The following is a 21,071-nucleotide window of genomic DNA, read 5'->3' on the forward strand; positions in this document are numbered from 1 at the left end:
GCGTAAGACTTGAATCATGAATTCGGTAGCACCAGATGAACCCAAAACTGCACTCCGGGGTTACCACTTTAGTTTGTGCACCAGAATGCCGCTCTCCGGGTCAACGCGTCCTCAAAAGTGTTAAGTACGTATCCTTGCTAAAAGGGGATGGTGTTCAGTACCGATTCGCACTAAAATCCGTGGAGTGTAGTATGCACTGATATTAGGCAGCGCAGTCCGGCAACCCAAGGCCAAGAGCTGCATAATGTCGAATGGGCTATGTGATAAGAGTAAGCAAGAAATGATTCCCCGATTGCCCTAATATACCCCTAGACCATTTCCGAGCTGAGTCATTGGCCACGACTATTTAACCGTCAGAAATTGCAAAACTTGCCAAAAATCGTCCTATGTCACGGGAAAATCTACTATCTTGAACTGAAATGGCACGCTGCATTTACGTCTCCCGGGGCTCATGGCTTAACAACCCCATTAGGGCAGGCCAACCCTGCATTCACCCGGACAACGCCCCTCCTAACGCTAGAGGATGTGCAGTCTAACTTTTCAATGCGCGTCGTAGGAAGCTGCGACCCTATCTCTCTGTCGGGGACAGGCTGGAAGCGCATCTCAACAATAATTTTGTGGCTCTGGTGCAAACCACCGCCATGTGCCGACTGAAAATGCTTTGTTGAATGTGCTTGGTCGAAAAAGTTCAGCTTATGGATACGTTTATGTTAAAACCAACTCACAAAGAACAGCGTTTTCACGCCGCCGCAGCGTTGGTGCCGCGGCATATGATTTATTCCCATGTGGACGTCACAGTGCGGCCTACCCAGAGTGCAGTAGCGCGGGTACTGACCGCATTGAGGGACGTCATCCTGGGACGTCACCGCATGTGCAGTCTGGGCGTCGAGGTGGGGAATTACTGGGGGCCCGCTGTCTGCGAAGCACGTTGACAGGGACATTGACGGTGAGAATAACCTATGACCATCTTAGCCTATTTAGGACCTTTTGTGTTACTATAGGGAAGGTATTTGTATGGTTTAATGTTGATATTTCAAGCCTTGTTCAATTCAGTTTCAGATGAAGCATGGTGACTGCATATTACCACGGTTCGGTACAATGTAGCTCATAAAATACCACCTATGTTAATGCTTTTTCTTATAGGCTTAGCCTCCCCATGGTCTCATGTTATCTAGCTTCATCATACCTGTTGGTTAGTTTGCTGTGCATTTGATTTTGCATGAGTTCATGTTGTGCCAACTACCATATGGTATTTATGAGCTCCCCATTGGTCATTTGTTGCCAGTTTTGTATGGTTTTAGGGTGCAGCAGATCATTGTCGGACATGAAGGGCAGGTTTGGGAAATTTTGGACAGAAGTTGCCTAATGGGGTAGGCTGTGTTGGTACCCTCCAAGGGTACTATTTGGTATGTAAGCCTGCTGGTCATCAGATTATCTGCTCCTGCCCCAAGAACCAAGCAGAGAAGTTGGCTGCCCCATTTGGGGCAGGAGCAGACCTGCCCCAAATGCCTTAAGGGGCCAGGATTTGGTGGTCTGCCACCTTTTGCAGACTAGCATCATTGCATGCAATTCTGTGCCCTGTATGAAGATGCAGCCCATGCATGCATTATGCAGGGGAATATGCATGCTCACTAATACATAAAAGCTCAGTGATGTGTTGGGATCTCCCTGCTAACCACATTGCCAGAATTTGATTTTTTATGACTGTGTTCAACTCCAGTACAGCATTTGTTGTTTAGCTTGCCCCCCACCCTTTCACCAGACAGCAATGTGGATGATTTCACATGCTCCACAATGCTGGGACACAACTGTTGGAGGGGATGGGTTGATCCTAGTTGGCCAGTTGCCAGCTGGCATTTCCACTTCAGTTGGGCCAGACAATGCACTGGCTCATTCAAAAGGAAACAAAATTTGTGTAGAGCTGACTGGTATATAATTTCATGCTTCAACACCCTCAGCTTCAAATTTATTATCTATTCCTCCCTTCCTCAAAATTGGCCAATTTGTACAGAGCTGGGTTGTGGTCAACCAAGCATGTAATTGCCTCAAACTGTTAATAGGGCTGGGTGGGTCAGAAGTCTGGATTTTGAGTCAAGAGTGATCAATGGCACCAGCAGATTGCTACAGAGATTGCTGGAGAACCAGGATTCTAGTACCATCCATTCATGTTGACATTCTTGACACCTTTCTGGATGCATTGGAGAATGCTGCAGTTTTATGCTCCTGCTGTGTTCCTAGCTGTGAATATGCTGCATGTTACAAATGGTGGCATTGTCATAGGAGGATGTCAAAGAGAGCAAGATCATGGCTGTAGACTCAGACATTGCACAAATGTTATGGGTCCTGTGGTGTCATGAAGTCCCCATCAGGCATTGGCCTGCATCGCAGACAACAATGGACAAAGGGCACAGTGGACTGCATCAGCTTTATGGCATGTTAGATGGTCAGTGCCAGGCTCTGCTGTTGTCTTGGAATTGCACTGTCAGATGGTAGGGATCAGCACTGACAGAAAAAGCCATTAGCTCTTGAGATTCTCAACATGTCACTTTTAAAAGGGACCCTTTCTATAACAAAACTTTTTAAGAAAGATATGGGGCAGCCTTAGAAAATTAGGCATGCTACTCATGCACATGGAGTTTATTCATTTTCTCCAGAGCTTAGAGAGTTTTGTCATTTTGAAGTCAAATATTTTGGAAAAAAACATGACAACTAACTAAATTCAGCTAATAAATGCCATCAAAGTCAAGCACAAACTTGATTCCTAGCCTATTTATGGCTAGCTGGCTGGCTGACATGATCAGCTGATAGCTGATGACCAATGCAGAGTTTTTGCTTTGCCTATTATGGAGTTCAAAATATCCTGGCATTTAAAATGCATTAAGAACATGATGCACAAGTATTGTAGGTGTCACAAATTTAATAACAGCTGGAAATGACATAATACAGTGTCAGTAGAGCATAAAATTATGGTCAAGATTTGTGCATAAAACTTCATTGGTGCACATCCTGCTGCTCTAAGGTTAGGACACCAAGGCCAACGTGGTGGCCCCTTAATGATCGGGGTGCCGGACAAGCTAACATATAGGAACTCGGTCAGGACATGGGGTCCTCCAAGCAAAGGGGAATTACTGAAGACCAATTTACATGAATTAATGCCACTGCGATCAAGAGTGCAGGTTAAGAGAAAGAGCCCCGACTTGTGTAGTGGACAACAAGTTGTGATTGGTGACAAATCCTCACAAATCTTGCCAGGAATTGTGGCCTTCTTGGCAACATCAAATCCTATGTGGATGGGGCTAGGGTGCCTTTGGGTCTGACTGCCACAAAGGCTGTACAAAAGAGAAGTGATGTGAACAGGCATATGGTGGAAATGCAGCGACATGTTATACCTCACTAGAATACTGACATGAGCCAAGCACAGACCCTTGATGCACATCACTACACATGCAGATAAGATCAGTGGGGTAGTACTAAAACCATAACAGGCTGCATCACAGCTGAGGGTTGTGGATTTGTATCTTTGGTACCATGTAACCGTTTCAACACGTTTTAATCATAAATCCCCAATGACACAAATTCGAAATCCCTGAAGGGCAATAGGATGGTCTGTGTCACAGTGTAGTGGTGGAGAATGTCCTGCACCAGGTGTTTCTGGATTTTTCATTGTGATAGTTTGTTGGTAGGAAGCATCACAGCCACAAAACTGGACATTTTTCATTTTTCTGTGCTTGGTTTGATGGAATATCTCCTTTGAGATTATCATTTTTCCTGATTCTAGGAAACATTCAATTTTATTTTTGTGTAATACCTTTTATTTTATACAGCATCTGTAATGGATTGTCTTGCCATTATATGTATTTGGTGCATTAGTGGTTTCACAAACCATTCAGTAATGATGGCACATGAAGAGTTACATGAAACCACCAAACCATTAATGGTTGAATGCGTTGATTGTCACTTGAACTGTAGCATGTGTTACCTTAAGCATGTGCTGTGTTGTTGCCTGCTCTTGTGTGGACAGTGATTTTACTGTATTTCAGTTCAAGATGGTGCTGGACATCGACCTGTTTCGGGCGGAAAAGGGTGGCGACCCAGATCTGATCAGAAAATCGCAAAAGAATCGTTACAAAGATGTTACGCTGGTGGACAAGGTGGTGGATCACGACAACGCCTGGAGGAAACGTATGTGGGATGCACCAAGCTACCCAATCTGATGGCCTCAAGTGAAATGCTATGGTATCAGACAAATAGTAAATGGTTGAGCCCATCGTTCCAATGCTTGGTCACTTGCGTGGCGGGGGTGTCAATATTTTTCGTACTTCAACCTCCCCGGCTCGGGGATCACTGCCTGCTGCCCATCCGCTTGCTCGAAATCAGCCAATCAGCGCAGAGCCGGGCCGCGGTCAGCCGAGCATCTCAGTGCCTCAGCTGTGACATGTGTGCCGGGCAGGTCATGTCTGGGTTCAGGGTCAAAGGTCAACGGATTAGCACGAACGGGTCGCGGGCCCAGGCCGCCGGAGAGTCAGGGTTTGGGTGGCACGGATTTATATTTAGGTCCGGAACACGCTATCGGTTGAATTCTGGAGTGCTGGTACGGTCAAAGGGGCCGTATGCACTCCCCCCCCCTCAGGGGCTTACGCGTGATACTGGGCGATGTCGCACCACCTTGGTCAAAATTCGGAGGGTTTCTAAAAAATATTCGATATTTGTCCCCTCCCCGACGAAAACGTCGGCTAATTTCCTGCATGAAATCCTGTCGTCCTTACTCAAACAGCTCATCAAAGTCCAAGCCATGTTTATTTATCAGTTGACAAATCTGCCATATATCATGTGCGGTGTCCGTAAGGTGTGAATGGAAGTCCATTTGGCACTGATTCGAACTTGCCAGGCGATTGTCACTGTGTGTGTGCGTGTGCGTGTGCGTGTGCGTGTGCGTGTGCGTGTGCGTGTGCGTGCGTGTGCGTGTGTGTGTGTGCGTGTGTGTGTGCGTGTGCGTGTGCGTGTGCGTGTGCGTGTGTATCCAGGACCAATAAGTGAGGAAAAGGCTGCTGCTGGAATGCTTTTACCATGGCCATGCACTTCCTTGCTTGTGTGTGCTTGCTATATACTTGCTATGTACCTCCACCCTGGGTGTTAATCATGAATGTCGTTTTTTCAAGATCGCTTCGACGCTGACAACTGGAACAAGCTGAAAAATGCGTGTTCCAAAGTCATCGGAGAGAAAATGAAGGTTTGTTGTTAAAGAATATTTATCTCTCTGGTTTCTTATTTGCGTCATCGTACGACAGTCGTTTTCTTATTTCCCAAGGGCTTGGTTTAGTGCTGTGGGGCCACATCGCTCTTGAAGATTGGAATGGGTGTTTTGCTGTACTCAGTCAAGCATTGGTGCATTTCGTTGCATGTGGTTATCTCCATTTCTCAAGATCTCCCCCCCCCCCCATTTAGTGTTTGCCTTGCTCAGGTAATGTCTATGCGATGTCTACGTCATGTGATAGGTTTCAGGCAATCAGCTGCTTGTATCAGTTTGCTTGGGTATAAGGGGGGGGGGGGGAGTTTGACACCAGCATACTGGGCTATGTGCAACGTATATTATCGATGAAGGACGTTTCGTGATTTGCCATGCAGTGAGCTTTGCGCGCTGCAAATGCTGTCGTTCGCAAGCTACGTGACCCTTACCGATGCCCACGTCTCACACTAATCTGCTCTTGTCACTTGGCAAACCGTAGCCACTGCTGAGGCTGCTCTGGCTGATGAGCCATTGGTTGGTTGGTTGGTTGGTTGGTTGGTTGGTTGGTTGGTTGGTTGGTTGGTTGGTTGGTTGGTTGGTTGGTTGGTTGGTTGGTTGGTTGGTTGGTTGGTTGGTTGGTTGGTTGGTTGGTTGGTTGGTTGGTTGGCTGGCTGGTTGGTTGGTTGATTGATTGATTGGTTGCTTTTTAGTGAGTCGGTTGATTGCGGGCGAGAGTCGGTGTGCTCTCCCCGTGTGGGCCTACCCCGCATCCGTGCTAGCCTTCCCTACCCGTCCGCCGTCGCTGCCTGACTCGCCTGGCCGTGCCCGCAGGCGGCCAAGACGGCAGGGCGCGGTCAGCCGCCGCCCCCGCCCACCGAGCCGGTGCAGGTACGCCCGGCGATCACCGGGCCACTTAGCCGTCGCGCCCGGCTCCGGGTCACGTGTTGTCCCATGGGATTGTTCGGGGCGCTGGTTCTCAGGCCCGACATTCCCTAACACGCTTGTCTCGATTAAAGGAAGTGTCCCACCGTTGGGGCATGCTTTTTTATATAAAAAACATACTCTAGTGAAACCGCATGACTATTTTGCCTAATTATAGCGATGGGAAGTGCCACTGTAGCAGCGTGAAAACAACAAGGATTTCCATTTTAATTATTTTCGGGTCCGAATTACGCTTTCAACGCTTTGTAACAGCACTACACTCACTCACTGCCGTTGCGACCATCGTTGTCATGACAACAACCGTGGACAGTTCCACTGGTGCGAATGAAAGAGCGCCTGCGAATGGTCTAGCGGAAAGGGCCTGTTACCAAGTAGCTCGGTAGTGGAAAATTGAACCAGTGCTTCACATGGATCAAGTGATGCTCCCATTCCCAAAGCCAAAGTGCGCCTCGAAAAGAGCTACTGTGACAAACGCCATAGGGGATATGTCCAAGGCATAATGTAACGTTTCGTTGAATTGCGAGCTAATAGCTTTACGTTCGCACATCTTTTTGCCTTGGCAGTGTTTTAAGCTTTTGCAACATTTATTTAACAGACATTTTGACACATTAGTGCGTTGTAAGCACTGCAGACCACACACGGTGAAATATGTCATAGTGATGAGCAGGGGGTCAAATTATATTTCTCTCGCACGGTCGGCTACTTCAAATGGAAACTTTGAGCGGTTCAGAAGGGTTTCGAGGAAATTGTTTTTTCTGAGTAATCTGCTCGTGTCTGATGCTACAATAAGTGAAATGTGCAAAAAAAGGTGCAATACCCCTTTTAACTAGATTACGTAGTGTCTGGTATTTTGTCAGCTCTCGTTGAGCTTAAATCTCATGAATGGCTCGACTGGAAGGTGGTGTGTGATTGACTAGGGGCGGTTGTGCTGCTGATTTTCACATGTTTTTGGGATAGTCGTGTTGAATATCGCGCAGCCGTCTTCAGCCGTCGGCCAGAGTCTGTGCGAGCGCCCTCGGCGTCGTGCGCCGGCCGCTGACAGTGCCGTCTGGTGGCAGCGGCCGGAGGCGGCGCCGCGGCTGCCCGACTTGGAGCGCCACCTCGCCGAGTTCTCGTACGTGGGCGGGCACGTGGCGTCGGCGGCCGACCGGCGCCTGCGCGCGCATCTGGCGGCGCCGCCGGCTCAGTTTCCGGCCGTACGGCGCTGGTGGCGCCACCTGGCCGCGCTGGAGGCCGAGGGCGCGCCGGCCGCCGACGGCCGCGCCGACCCGGCGCTGCTCGACAGGCTGGGACTGGCTGATCTGCAGGTGTGGCCGGCCGCGCACTGCGCACCACCCTCCCTTCTTCTCCGCCTCCCACGTGTCCGCAGTGGTGCACGCTCCGGCGGAGAGCCGCCGGATCGGTCTCCCCCCCCCCCCCCCGCCCCGCACGCTTCTGCCCTGACGACCCTCGCCCTGCATGGCAGCTGTTTGAATGGCTAGCAAGGTGACGACCAACGGCTGGCAATGCACTTCAAATCACCCAGCACCACTACACCTCTGAAACGGAGGCGTTGAGCGTTGAGAGGAAGTACTGAATCCGCCGTACTTCGGGTCAGGTGACCACTGCCCGGTACTGGGTGAATGTGTCGATGAGCCAGCAGACAGCCTGGGCTCTGCAGTTCGTCACTAGAACGGTGCATGATCCAACTAACGTTGCGTTCCGCCGGTTTTCAAAATGGTAGTTGCCGTGGTTTTGCGTTAGCGTATGACGCCGAGTGCGATGCTGATGTACTTTTTTAACCGCTGTTGATACCCTTTTTGGCGACGTTGATGCATTTTTTAGCGATGCCATTGCACTTATTAGCGATGTGTAGTACCCTCTTTACCCATGTTCGGCACTTTTTAGTGATTTTGAAGCACTTTGTTTCCTACGAGATAAACGTTTAAATAACACATTTACGTGGCACAATGTTCCTTTGCTTTTTATTTACGTCGACGTGCTCGATTTCTGTGAAAATCATAATGTTCACCATTTGACTTTGTGATTTCCTTGCTACTCCGATGTGCCACGTATCGTGTTACGCATCTGCCGCAATAGCTTGAGTTCATCTGCAGCGAAAATTCGAGACAAGTCGCCTAGCAGAGTAAAACATGTGCCTTTTTCGTGGATCACTATGCCTGCGATTGGACGCTAGTTGTGGTGTTTGGAGTCGAGTCCTGATTGGCTTTCAGTCTCGCTCAACTGACGGCTGTGTTGCAGCCGGGAGGTGAAGTTCTGCATACTCGAACCAACCACGCTAGCCGTCTGGGTCATCACAAATTCACATAGCCATTCGCAACCGAGACTGATGGGGGCAGGTCTCGAAACACGACCCACGGCTAGACCTTTGAGAATCTGTCGATGGGATACGGGACGTTGGATCGAAATGGGATAATGACATGTGTGTTTCTGCCCTTTTTCTTTTTGCAATTTGCCCTAAGCAACCGTGCTGACCAGCGTGATGCCTCAGTCGGGTGCCCGGTCCCGGATGTTGGGCACCGCCTCGCAGCCAACCGTGCTGACCAGCGTGATGTCTCAGTCGGGTGCCCGGCCCCGGATGTTCAGCGGCGCCCCGCAGTCAGCCGTGCTGACCAGCATGATGCCTCAGTCGGGTGCCCGGCCCCGGATGTTCAGCGGCGTCCCGCAGCCCTCACCGCTTGTGGGCTCGGCTGGGTCGCACTGTGGTCTGGTTCAGTTGGGAGGCGGCTGCTGCAGTTTTAGCTGGCGCCGGGTTGTGGTTGACGTGGTGCTCACTGCCCAAAGCGCCCGCTGAGCACGGCCGGGCCTCGCCGCTGGTGTGCTGGCTGGCTGGCGTGGAGTCCCCTGTCAGGCTTGTCCAGGCCCCGAACTGCTGCCACGTTTTATTGTCCCATCGGCCTCAGTGACCCTGACAGTTGTTCCACCACCGTGAGCGGTGTTCCGGGAAATGAGCGGGCTGCTCTTATCTGCCGGATGTCCGCACGTTTGGCGTCCGGCCGCGCGCGCTGCCGGTGATGACCTGGCTTCTAAGAGCGGACGTGGGTCGGCCCGGCGGCCCGGCGGCGGTGCCGCGCGCCCGCCGGACACGGCACTCGCTGTGCGGCCCTCGCCCCTGGACTGCGGTCGCCGTCCCCGTGCTGCGGTGGCGTCCGGTCGGCCCCCTTCCGGGAAGGCCTGTGTTTCGCCGAGTCATCGGCCGAGTCATCGGACGCCCGTGAAGTCATCTCAGAGCGTGTCCTGGCCGTAGGCGGGGGGAGGGGGTAGGCAGGGCAGGGGGCGATGGAAGGTTCATACCGCCTTTCTCCTCTTATTTTTGAACAGGAAGACCCTTCACATAAGCCTTTGGCGTTATCTGGTAAGAAACTGCGCGGAGTCCGACTCCTGACTCACCCGGCTCACCAAACCGTCGCAGTCTAAGGTGGTGATGCAGGTGGCGGTGGTGATGCAGCTCGGGCCCAAGCATGCCGTGTTCGATCGTTCCTACCAAGAATGGTCAGCAAGGTCGTGGCATGGTGTGCGTGCATGTATGCACATCATGTGATCTTATTTGCTGACAATTTGCGACTTACGAGGTTTGGTTGTGGGACTCTCTCAACGGTTCGCTGCTCGCGCCGCGGGCCGGCCCACCCATCTTCCACATTTGGAGCATGCGCTGCGCCCGAATTCTACTGACGCCCTGCCCCTCACCGCAGAAAAAGGAGCCGGCCGGCGACGACGAGACGCCTGCCGGACGCTGTGACGTCACAGCTGGCTCAGCTGACTGCCGACCAGCTGCGGCCGTTGAGCGTCACTCAGCTGAAGGTACGACGGTGGGCCGACCGGCCGATCAGCTGACCGGCAGGCCGGCTGCAGACTGACGACGGACGGAATGTGGGCTAGGATCGCTTCCAGAATCGTGGGGCACGCACAGTCACGGTCCTACCGTGCAGTGCCATGCTGGCCTCAATTTTCAGCTGGTGTCAGTGTTGATTACTCAGCACCGTCATCGGTGTGCGGTGTTGCTCAGCCAGTGGGGCGCCAACCGGTATGTCCGCCGCCGCGCCGTTACTCTCGGTGGTCGGCGGAATGCGTTACGTCGCTCACCTGTCGCCTCGGTCTGGCGTCTGGCCGCCCGCGTCACCAGAGCCGTCCGCTGGCACCTAACCTGACCTGACCTGGTCTGGCCTGGCCTGGCCTGGCCTGGCCTGACCTGACCTGACCCTGGCCCGGCCTGGCTTGTCTTGACCTGTCGCCTCCATCAGAGGGTGCGCCAACTGCTGGATGACGAGATGGCGAAGACGAACGCCGCCGTGGAGCAGAGCGTGCTGCAGCGCGACGCCGCGCTCTCCAACATCGGCAACATCCTGCACGACTCCTGCATCATCAGCAACGACGAGGTCAGAAGCCAGCTGGCGTCACGTCCTGAGAGCAACGGCACGGGCTCCCGTAATGGGACCCCGGTTTCGTTTCCCGTCTGGCGGCGTGGCTCCCAAGCTGGTAGCGCTGAATGGCAGGGTGCACGATAAGCCGTGTTCCCCGCCCCTCCCCGAAAGAGAGAGAGAGCGAGGGAGAGAGGGAGAGAGAGCGAGAGAGAGAGGGAGAGAGAGCGAGAGAGAGGGGGAGAGAGAGAGGGAGAGAGAGCGAGAGAGAGGGAGAGGGAGAGAGAGCGAGAGAGAGAGGGAGAGAGAGCGAGGGAGAGGAGAGAGAGAGGAGAGAGAGCGAGAGAGAGGGAGAAGAGAGCGAGAGAGAGGGAGAGAGAGCGAGAGAGAGAGGAGAGAGAGCGAGAGAGAGAGGGAGAGAGAGCGAGAGAGAGAGAGAGAGGAGAGGAGAGCGAGAGAGAGGGAGAGAGAGCGAGAGCGAGAGCGAGAGGAGGAGCGAGAGCCGAGAGCGAGAGCGAGAGCGACCAGTCGCTGCGACGGCGGTGTCGGTCCGCACTATCGGAGGAGGCTGGTTGCGCCTTTACTGTTTTCCTGCGCGGATCCAGGACGATGCATTCCTGCATTCCGGCGACTTGTGTAGACGTCGCTGGTACCTCAGCATATCATTCGTGGATTATCTCGAAAATGTTCGGAAAGGTATGCTCGCAAAGGTACTTCTCGCTCTGCTTGTTTTGGTCCGGAATTAATGATTTTCCCCGCAAAACAAACTTTTCATGGGATGGATAGTAAAAGGAAAATTTCACATTTCTAAATTGTACACAATACTCCGAAAAATTCCGTTCGGGAGGCAACACGCTTTTTTGTTATAAAATAGCCGTTTACGAGGCCAGTAGTCGTTTAAGGAGGACACGCGACCGGTGCCTGTGATTTTACCCATGTCGTGCGACAGACACACGGCCCAGTCACTACCTGTCCCCTGGAGCGACCGATCATTCTGAAATTCCCATGTGTCATCATGCATAGCCGGAATGCATCGTTTCAAAGAAAACAGGTGTTCCTACCTTGAAGTGTGCCATTTCTTATGTTGACTTCGGGCTTGTGGAAACGGCTACATTTCCTCGAACATCGTTCTCGAGTGCTTTCCTTAAATGCCCCATCGGCAACATAAGGCTCTTGAAATTTGTAGCACTACGTAAAGCAGGTGTTAACTTTTAGTGCTCGGAATGGCCTGGACACCTATAAATTGTGCTCAGTGCTCTTACGAGAGAGGAGGATGGAAGTGGGGTCGGGAGAGGCCTCAATGTAGTCTCCAGGCTGCAGGAGTTTTAAACTACCCCACTCCCTCTCTCTAGGCCATTCGAGTCTTGCTCCCCATTCCCCGGAGAGATATAGGGTTGTCGGATGGACCAACGTAAGTTATTTCCATCGTTAAGCATGAAGGACCACGAAAAAGTAATGCAAATCATAGTGTCCAGATCATTTCTTTGACAACCACTGCTGAGCAACGGTAGAATCGTTATGTGCCGACGGCTTTCAGACCAGTTCCGTTGTCTGGGTTTGAAGGGTGCGTCAGCTGCAGTGGTGGTTTGCCACTGTCGCAAGGTCGTGCTTGGAGCGCCTCAACGCTATAGGAGACGTAAGCGGACAAAAGTACGTCATGCGTGTTGCGGACGCTCCGTCGCAGGTCGGGAAAGTGTGCTGGCCGCCAAATGCATTTTATGCTCTTATAAGGTCTGAAGACACGAAGGAGGGCGTCGATAATGTCTTTATGACGCCCGACGCGAGGAGTTACCACAGGCGGGATGACCATGCTGGCCGTGTTGATGGCACCTTCTGAAGCCTGCCAAGGTGTCTATGAAATACAAAGTCACGGCAAGATGAAGCGTCAAGGATAGAGAGAACGTGAGGTATTTTGGTGATCTGCACGTCCGACACAAGCACTGAAAATGAAACTAGATGAAATGATCTCTGTGTTACATAAATCAAGTAATATATAGGTACGAATTTTTAGGTACCTGCAAAATATAAGAGGAATTAGCTTGGCCTTAAAATGGAACGCATCTTTATTTGCCTGATGTCACCGACGGAAACCTCCGGAGTTGGTCATGTGGCAAGTTAGACTGACAGGCCAGAGGAAACACCGAAAAACCTGTGCACGTTAGTGGAATATCTTCATGCGCTGCTAGCGCCTAAATAACCTAATTGTATGAACTTAATTAAATTACAAACCTAAACTAAACGTAATAATATAGCGCCAAATCAAGCCATTATTGTTGGGGAGAATATGAAAACACATATGCAAGCGGGGGTTGGTAAAGCGTAGCGTCGGATAATCTCTGGTGGTGAGGAAACAGCAGCATCTAGCTGAAATGGACTTGGTGTGGTTCCAACGCGATGGTGCCACACCGCTGACGATGGTGCCAAACCGCTGACGATGGTGCCACCCGCCAAGTGATATTTGTAACTTTTAAGCAAAATTTCGCTGACTTGACCATGGAGAAGATGCCGCATAGTCAACGTCACCTGACGTGTCGCCGACTGCTCGTCACCCCGTCACCTGACGTGTCGCCGACTGCTCGTCACCCCGTCACCTGACGTGTCGCCGACTGCTCGTCACCCCGTCACCTGACGTGTCGCCGACTGCTCGTCACCCGTCACCTGACGTGTCGCGACTGCTCGTCACCCCGTCACCTGACGTGTCGCCGACTGCTCGCACCCCGTCACCTGACGTGTCGCCGACTGCTCGTCACCCCGTCACCTGACGTGTCGCCGACTTCGTCACCCCGTCACCTGACGTGTCGCCGACTGCTCGTCCACCCCGTCACCTGACGTGTCGCCGACTGCTCGTCACCCCGTCACCTGACGTGTCGCCGACTGCTCGTCACCCCGTCACCTGACGTGTCGCCGACTGCTCGTCACCCCGTCACCTGGCGCGTCACCGACTGCTCGTCACCCCGTCACCTGACGTGTCGCCGACTGCTCGTCACCCCGTCAACCTGACGTGTCGCCGACGCTCGTCACCCCCCACCGTCACCTGACGTGTCGCCGACTGCTCGTCACCCCGTCACCTGACGTGTCGCCGACTGCTCGTCACCCCGTCACCTGACGTGTCGCCGACTGCTCGTCACCCCGTCACCTGACGTGTCGCCGACTGCTCGTCACCCCGTCACCTGACGTGTCGCCGACTGCTCGTCACCCCCGTCACCTGACGTGTCGCCGACTGCTCGTCACCCCGTCACCTGACGTGTCGCGCGACTGCTCGTCACCCCGTCACCTGACGTCGCCGACTGCTCGTCACCCCGTCACCTGACGTGTCGCCGACTGCTCGTCACCCCGTCACCTGACGTGTCGCCGACTGCTCGTCACCCCCGTCACCTGACGTGTCACCGACTGCTCGCACCCGTCACCTGACGTGTCGCCGACTGCTCGTCACCCCGTCACCTGACGTGTCGCCGACTGCTCGTCACCCCGTCCCTGACGTGTCGCCGACTGCTCGTCACCCCGTCACCTGACGTGTCGCGACTGCTCCTCGCCCCGTCACCTGACTTGGACCGAGGCCGCAGTATCGACCTTTCCGAGAGTCGACTCGCCCCGAGGGATGAGTGTTTCCTCTGACCGGCCGCCCTCCCCCGGCAGGAGAACAACGGTGTGGAGCGCACGTCGGGCGACTGCGCCGTCCGGCGGCGCTACTCGCACGTCGACCTGATCCACATGATCGACGGCATGGACGGCGAGCGGGGCGCGGCCGTGTCTGGCGCGCGCGGCTACTACCTGACCGGGCCGGCCGTCTTCCTGGAGCAGGCCATCGTCCAGCTGGCGCTGCGCATGCTGCTGGAGAAGGGCTTCAAGCCGCTTTACACGCCCTTCTTCATGCGCAAGGAGATCATGCAGGAGGTGGCCCAGCTCAGCCAGTTTGACGACGAGCTGTACAAGGTGAGCGGGTCGGGGACCGACTCCGGGCAGGTGGTCTCTGACGACCAGTTCGACGACGGGCTGTACAAGGCGAGCGGGTCGGAGACCGACCTCGGGTAAGTGGTCTCTGACGGCCAGTTTGACGACGAGCTGTATAGAATGAGAGCGAGAGCAGTGGCCGGTTCGGCTGGTGGCCTCTGACCAGGTGGCATTGGTGGGCGCTGTAGCTACTGAAGTAGCTACAGGTGAGGGAGGGAGGGGGGTTCCTTAGGAATTCTATGGACAGAGTGTGCAATATTAAAATGCATGCAACACACCCTTTACAGCCGAGTGGTCAATGAACCGTGAAGTCCCTGCAATACCCCGCAATCATCACCGTGCGTCTCAGCAGTGGGTGGTCGTGTGAGTCGGCCCGGGTGAGAGGGGCCTCCAGAGACGGTGCGCCCCCGCAGCCAGCGGAGCGGGGCCTCACGCCCGACCGGCGCCCTCAGGTGGTGGGCAAGGGCAGCGAGCGGGGCGACGACGCCTCGGTGGACGAGAAGTACCTGATCGCCACGTCGGAGCAGCCGATCGCCGCTTTCCACCGGGACGAGTGGATCCCGGAGGCGACGCTGCCCATCCGCTACGCCGGCCTCAGCACCTGCTTCCGCCAGGAGGTCGGCTCGCACGGCCGCGACACGCGCGGCATCTTCCGCGTGCACCAGTTCGAAAAGGTCAGCGGGGTCGGCTGGAGGCAGCCGATGGCGCGGGTGGGCGTGGGGTACCGCGGAGATCGGGCGCTGCTCCAGGCGCGCCGCTGACTGACAGGACCAGTCTCGGGTCCGGTCGGTACGTGAGGGGTGCAAATAGATAGCCTGCAACGGGCTTTGTCTCTGAGCGAGGTGTCGTTACGGATGAATACAGTTCGCAGCACGGGCCAGGTATCGTTAGCGTCAAACCGCTGCAGGCACAAGACGTGGTCACGAGGATCAACGCATTCCATTTTTCGTTCCCTGGCTACTAGCAGTGCTAACCTCATCTGGTGGTTTTGTCCTCTGTGCAGGTGGAGCAGTTTGTGCTGACCTCCCCGCACGACAACGCCAGCTGGCTGATGATGGACGACATGATCAGCAACGCCGAAAGGTTCTGCCAGGCGCTCAACATCCCCTATCGCGTGGTCAACATCGTCAGCGGCGAGCTCAACAACGCCGCCAGCAAGAAGCTGGACCTGGAGGCGTGGTTCCCGGGCAGCGGCGCCTTCCGCGAGCTCGTCTCCTGCAGCAACTGCACCGACTACCAGTCCCGCCGGCTGCGGGTCCGCTACGGACAGACCAAGAAGATGGGCGACAAGGTGAGTCGTCCGGGACTGGAGGCGCCCCCCCCCCCCCCCGGCTGGCTTCCCGACCGCACTCGATGCCCGGGGCGGCTGACCAACAGCGGGTCGTTGGCGGCGTTGGGAGTAGTTGGGCACACGGCGGGGACTGGGGGCGCCCGCCCGGCTGGCTCGGAGACTGCACTCGGTGCGTGGGTGGCGTGCAACTGACCAGCAGCGGATCGTCCGTGGCGTTGGGAGCGGTAGGGGAGCGGGTGATGCTGGGCGTAACGCACGAGAGCTGGTCGGGTTTCTTTGTCGTGAATGCCGGTGAACTGTCCCCGATGGTTGCTGCTCGGCCCTGAGCATTGTGCCTCCGTTGGGGGGGGGGGGGGGGGGGGGCGCGGGCCGAGCCCGTCTTAACCTCCTAACTGACCATAAATGTAGTAGTTTCAGCGGTACGATCCGACCAATCACGCCGGTAATGAGCCTCCCGTGAAGTTTGTGCTGTAATATTCCCTCGGCCTTTACTGGCAGGATGTTTGAAGCATGCTGGGATTGCCTGCAAATGTTATCAGGCTACCAGCGAAAATGACTTTGCAAGGTCACCGCACTTTCGTCTCCTCCACGCGTTTAACATGGAAGGCTTAGAATTTGCCAATTGGAAAAAGCCGAAGAAGGCGACCTGAAGCCTGGCCTAGGTATTCGCGGACCGAGGTCCTAACGCCCCCCTCAACAACGTTAATCATTGTGGCCCTGTGGCCCTGACCTCGTCTGGGTCAGGCGGTCCGCTGACGTCTGATGGCTGACCGCTGCCTCGCCCGCAGGTGGACTACGTGCACATGCTGAACGCCACCATGTGCGCCACGACGCGGGTCATCTGTGCCTTGCTGGAGCTCGGGCAGACCGAGACCGGCGTCACCGTGCCCGAGGTGCTGCGGCCCTTCATGCCCGAGAGTGAGTACGGGTGCGGGGGTGGAGACAGCTGGCGGGAATAGAGACGGTCCGAGGGTGAGTAGCTGGGGCTGACGAGCGATAGAGATTGCCCGAGGGTGAGTATCTGGGGTTGACGAACGACAGAGACTGCCCGAGGCTGAGAACCCGACGCAGGGAATGCTCGCGGATCGTAATGGCCGAGTGGTTAGCTCACCGGAATCCCACATGGGGACCCGTGCTCGGATACCGATTGCGCCATGGCCCCTGAGCGCTGCTTTGTTAAAACTTAAAACAAGAGACGGACGTATGCCGGGCAGTGAGGTGTTCTTACCGAGGAACTGGAGAGAACGGTGTAATTTGACGTTGGGGAAATGACGCGTATGTCGCTGCCCATGTCACATCGTCTGGAGTAGCTGCTGACACATCCTGGGCGTGTGGCGACAGTGTACCAGGAGGAGATACCGTTCGTGAAGCCGGCCCCCATCGACCAGGAGGAGTCGAAGAAGTCGAAAAAGCAGAAGGACGGCATGAAAAAGGGGAAGGTGGAACAATGACCGCAACCCAACACCACCTAGGAACGATGTGTCCCTTCAGGTGTCCGGTGCATCATGGGCCAGAGTTTTGCTACGCGCTATTGCGGTTCTCCGGGGCTGTTCTGTTATTTATTCAGTATTTTAAAACGGTTTAGTCTACCGCCTCTCACGTGACTTGCCGCGGGTGTTATCCAATGTCGGGACGTTGTTGTCACTGGTTTTCTATGGGGTGCGCGCGTCCATTGTGGAAGGAAATCTCGAGCCCATCAATACACTGGACCAGCCTGCTGATTGTCTTGATCTGCTGTGCGCCGACGAAGATGACCGCAGAGCAAAAACAGTCTGAGCGCGGGGATGATCGCCGTGAGTCTTTCTGTGGAAGGATATCGTGCGCTAGCAATGCGGTGTCGTCCGCGCTTCGAACTCCGCGCGACACTCGGCTCGGGTGGCTGCAGCGCTCTTGGCTGCGGGAGTGCGGTCAGTGTCGGAACCTATTCGAAGGCGGGTCCCCGGTCGCCGGCTTACGACGGCCGGCTCTGCTGCTTCACTCCCTGTCGTCCAACTGCGACGCCAGGTGACCGGTCTGTCCGACTCGTCGTCATCGTGCCATTTCCGAGTCCCAAATAGTCCCGAAAATGACAAATCTCATAGAGGGAGTGTTCTACTGTTGTGAGTCTCTCAGAGTGTTCAGAGTGTTCTCTGTTGCGAGTCTCTTAGAGGGAGTGTTCCACATTTATGTGGGATTTTGAGCTGAAGTAACCATCTTAAAGACCCTTCGGTGCTGTTCACAATCCTGCCGTTCTTAAGATCTAATCTCTTGCTAGTTTCTGAGCTGCACGCCCGCGAAAATGGGAAAAGGTATATCTGGGAGAATATTTTAAATTCACCTTGGCATTCATGACGTTATAGCAGCGTCATTCAAATCCTGCCGTTCCATAAGCCATGCGGCGATCAACACTCACACAAACATAAAATATAACTGTCGAGGCGTTCATGTCCGGTGTCCGTGAGCGCGTTTTCCAGGTATAACGGCCGTCAATTGGCTCTCAATGAATGCTGTGCAAGGCACGATGACGTAATCAAACCACAGCACGTTGAACATATTTACTGACCACAGAACTGTGCTGTCTAGAGCAGTTTTCCACCTTAAGTACGCCAATGGTTAAAGTGAGCTTGTTTCATCATATCTGATGCTTGCTTCAATGTCTTCAAACATGAAGCATTCCATATAGTTCGTCTTGCTAGAGCCAATGGTCGCGACCGAGCGTTGTCAGAGATGACTAGTGATGTCAATACCTCTGATCTGCCAAATCACATTGCTACAATTGGCGTACCGTGGGCTCGTGTTCTGCGTTACTAGCCGGACCGTTTATCCCTGCACTTGTATTGCTTGATGGAGCCTGTGCTGTTGGGATGCCGAGGTCAATCCTTGCGCGACCGCCTGCATCACCATACGCCAGTCATTACGCGACCGCCTGCATCATCGTACGTCAGTCCTTACGCAACCTACTACACCACCATACATCAGTCCTTGCGCGACCGCCTGCATCATCATACGTTAGTCCTTGCGCGACCACCTGCATCACCACACGTCAGTCCTTGCGCGGCCGCCTGCATCATCATACGACAGTCCTTGCGCGCCCGCCCGCATCGCCATACGGCCGACAGCCGCAGCGTGTTCCGCGACCGCGCTGGTGGTCATTACATCAGAGGTCACTCGTCACGCTACATTGGCCGCCGGCGGCCGTCTGATAGTGCGGCAAACGTTCGCGTGGGTAAACCCAACCGCTCACGGAACCCGGATGCCAGGTTTGAACACGCGAGCGCCGCTTTCAAAAGGGTGGGCGTCATCACGGGGTGAAAATGTACGTGCCCCGTAACTGCTGAAAGTGCCTCTGTGCCTCTGAGAGTTGTCGGTTTTCCATTTGGAGCTGTGCCACTGAGAGTTGTCGGTTTTCCATCTGAGAGCTGTGCCTCTGAGAGTTGTCGGTTTCCCATCTGGGGGCTGCACCACCGAGAGTTGCCGGTTTTCCATCTGGGGAGCTGTGCCACTGAGAGTTGCCGGTTTTTCCAAACTGAGAGCTGTGCCACTGAGAGTTGCCGGTTCTCCATCTGGGAGCTGTGCCACTGAGAGTTGCCGGTTTCCATCTGGGAGCTGCGCCACTGGGGAGTTGCCGGTTTTCCATCTTGGAGCTGCGCCACTGAGAGTTGCCGGTTTTCCATCTGGGAGCTGCGCCACTGAGATTGCCGGTTCTCCATCTGGGAGCTGTGCCACTGAGAGTTGCCGGTTTTCCATCTGGGAGCTGCGCCACTGAGAGTTGCCGGTTTTCCATCTGAGAACTGCGCCACTGAGAGTTGCCGGTTTTCCATCTGGGAGCTGTGCACTGAGAGTTGCCGGTTTCCATCTGAGAACTGCGCCACTGAGAGTTGCCGGTTTTCCATCTGGGAGCTGCGCCACTGAGACTTGCCGGTTTTCCATCTGGGAGCTGTGCCACTGAGAGTTGCCGGTTTTCCATCTGGGAGCTGCGCCACTGAGAGTTGCCGGTTTTCCATCAGAACTGCGCCACTGAGAGTTGCCGGTTTTCCATCTGGGAGCTGTGCCACTGAGAGTTGCCGGTTTTCCATCTGGGAGCTGCGCCACTGAGAGTTGCCGGTTTCCATCTGAGAACTGCGCCACTGAGAGTTGCCGGTTTTCCATCTGAGAGCTGTGCCACTGAGAGTTGCGGTTTTCCATCTGAGAGCTGTGCCACTGAGAGTTGCGGTTTTCCATCTGGGAGCTGCGCCACTGAGAGTTGCCGGTTTCCATCTGGGAGCTGGCCACTGAGAGTTGCCGGTTTTCCATCTGGGAGCTGGCCACTGAGTTGCCGGTTTTCCATCTGGGAGCGTGCCACTGAGAGTTGCCGGTTTCCATCTGGGAGCTGCGCCACTGAGAGTTGCCGGTTTTCCATCTGGGAGCTGCGCCACTGAGAGTTGCCGGTTTTCCATCTGGGAGCTGTGCCACTGAGAGTTGCCGGTTTTCCATCTGGGAGCTGTGCCACTGAGAGTTGCCGGTTTTCCATCTGAGAACTGCGCCACTGAGAGTTGCTTTTCCATCTGAGAACTGCGCCACTGAGAGTTGCGGTTTTCCATCTGGAGCTGTGCCACTGAGAGTTGCCGGTTTTCCATCTGGGAGCTGCGCCACTGAGAGTTTGCCGGTTTTCCATCTGAGAACTGCGCCACTGAGATGTTGCCGGTTCTCCATCTGGAGCTGCGCCACTGAGAGTTGCCGGTTTTCCATCTGAGAACTGCGCCACTGAGAGTTGCTTTTCCATCTGTGAGTTGTCAACTGGAAACACCGCCAACCAGGTGACGCTAGCAAGTCGTGCCCACATTGATGTCATATCGATGCATGTCCATCTGAGGGCATGCATCTTGGGAGTAGTGGGCCGACACTGCCTGACGTGAGGCAGTTCGCAAGTTAATTACCAGTTACAAAAATACAAAATGCTTTGGTTAAATTACACGTCGCACGTTCGGTCGCCACAACTTTCGCCACGGAGTGGTGACAATGACTCCGGACAAATCAGGATTCAGGGCTGGTTGCAGGCTTCATGAACTTGCTCGGTCTCTGGAAGACGTGTCATCCTCGCGTCGCGTGCCACCTGTCGCGCTCCGACGGCATTCCCCACCCTGGTAAGGCCATGAGCTCAGACGATCCCTGAGCAAGTAGGGACGACTTAATCGCACGGGACGAAACGAAAATTCAGGTAACGTTCCTAAATTCTAGCAAAACGACCTTAAAAATCCTCTTGTTCCAAGCATGGTGAAATACCAGGGCCATCATAGGGAATTTTAATCACAGCCCAAAGCTTTTCTGGTCCTTTTTAAAACAC

At 54.5% G+C, this 21,071-nt stretch overlaps 1 protein-coding gene across 1 annotated transcript; it reads left to right on the plus strand.

The window, feature by feature from the left end:
• The first annotated feature begins 896 nt into the window (after nucleotides 1-896).
• On the plus strand, nucleotides 897-17,488 carry LOC119107052 (putative serine--tRNA ligase, cytoplasmic). The gene is given in 11 exon segments (XM_037230405.1): nucleotides 897-946; nucleotides 4,041-4,182; nucleotides 5,160-5,230; nucleotides 9,862-9,891; nucleotides 9,893-9,970; nucleotides 10,411-10,545; nucleotides 14,164-14,460; nucleotides 14,931-15,152; nucleotides 15,482-15,769; nucleotides 16,558-16,687; nucleotides 17,111-17,488. Coding segments are annotated over 10 exon segments (1,497 nt in total). The 5' UTR covers nucleotides 897-946; nucleotides 4,041-4,046; the 3' UTR covers nucleotides 17,221-17,488.
• The last annotated feature ends 3,583 nt before the right edge of the window (nucleotides 17,489-21,071 follow it).

Source organism: Pollicipes pollicipes, unplaced genomic scaffold (genome assembly GCF_011947565.3).
Source record: "Pollicipes pollicipes isolate AB1234 unplaced genomic scaffold, Ppol_2.1 Scaffold_6686;HRSCAF=7923_pilon_pilon_pilon, whole genome shotgun sequence".
In the NCBI taxonomy this organism is placed as follows: Eukaryota; Metazoa; Arthropoda; class Thecostraca; order Pollicipedomorpha; family Pollicipedidae; genus Pollicipes; species Pollicipes pollicipes.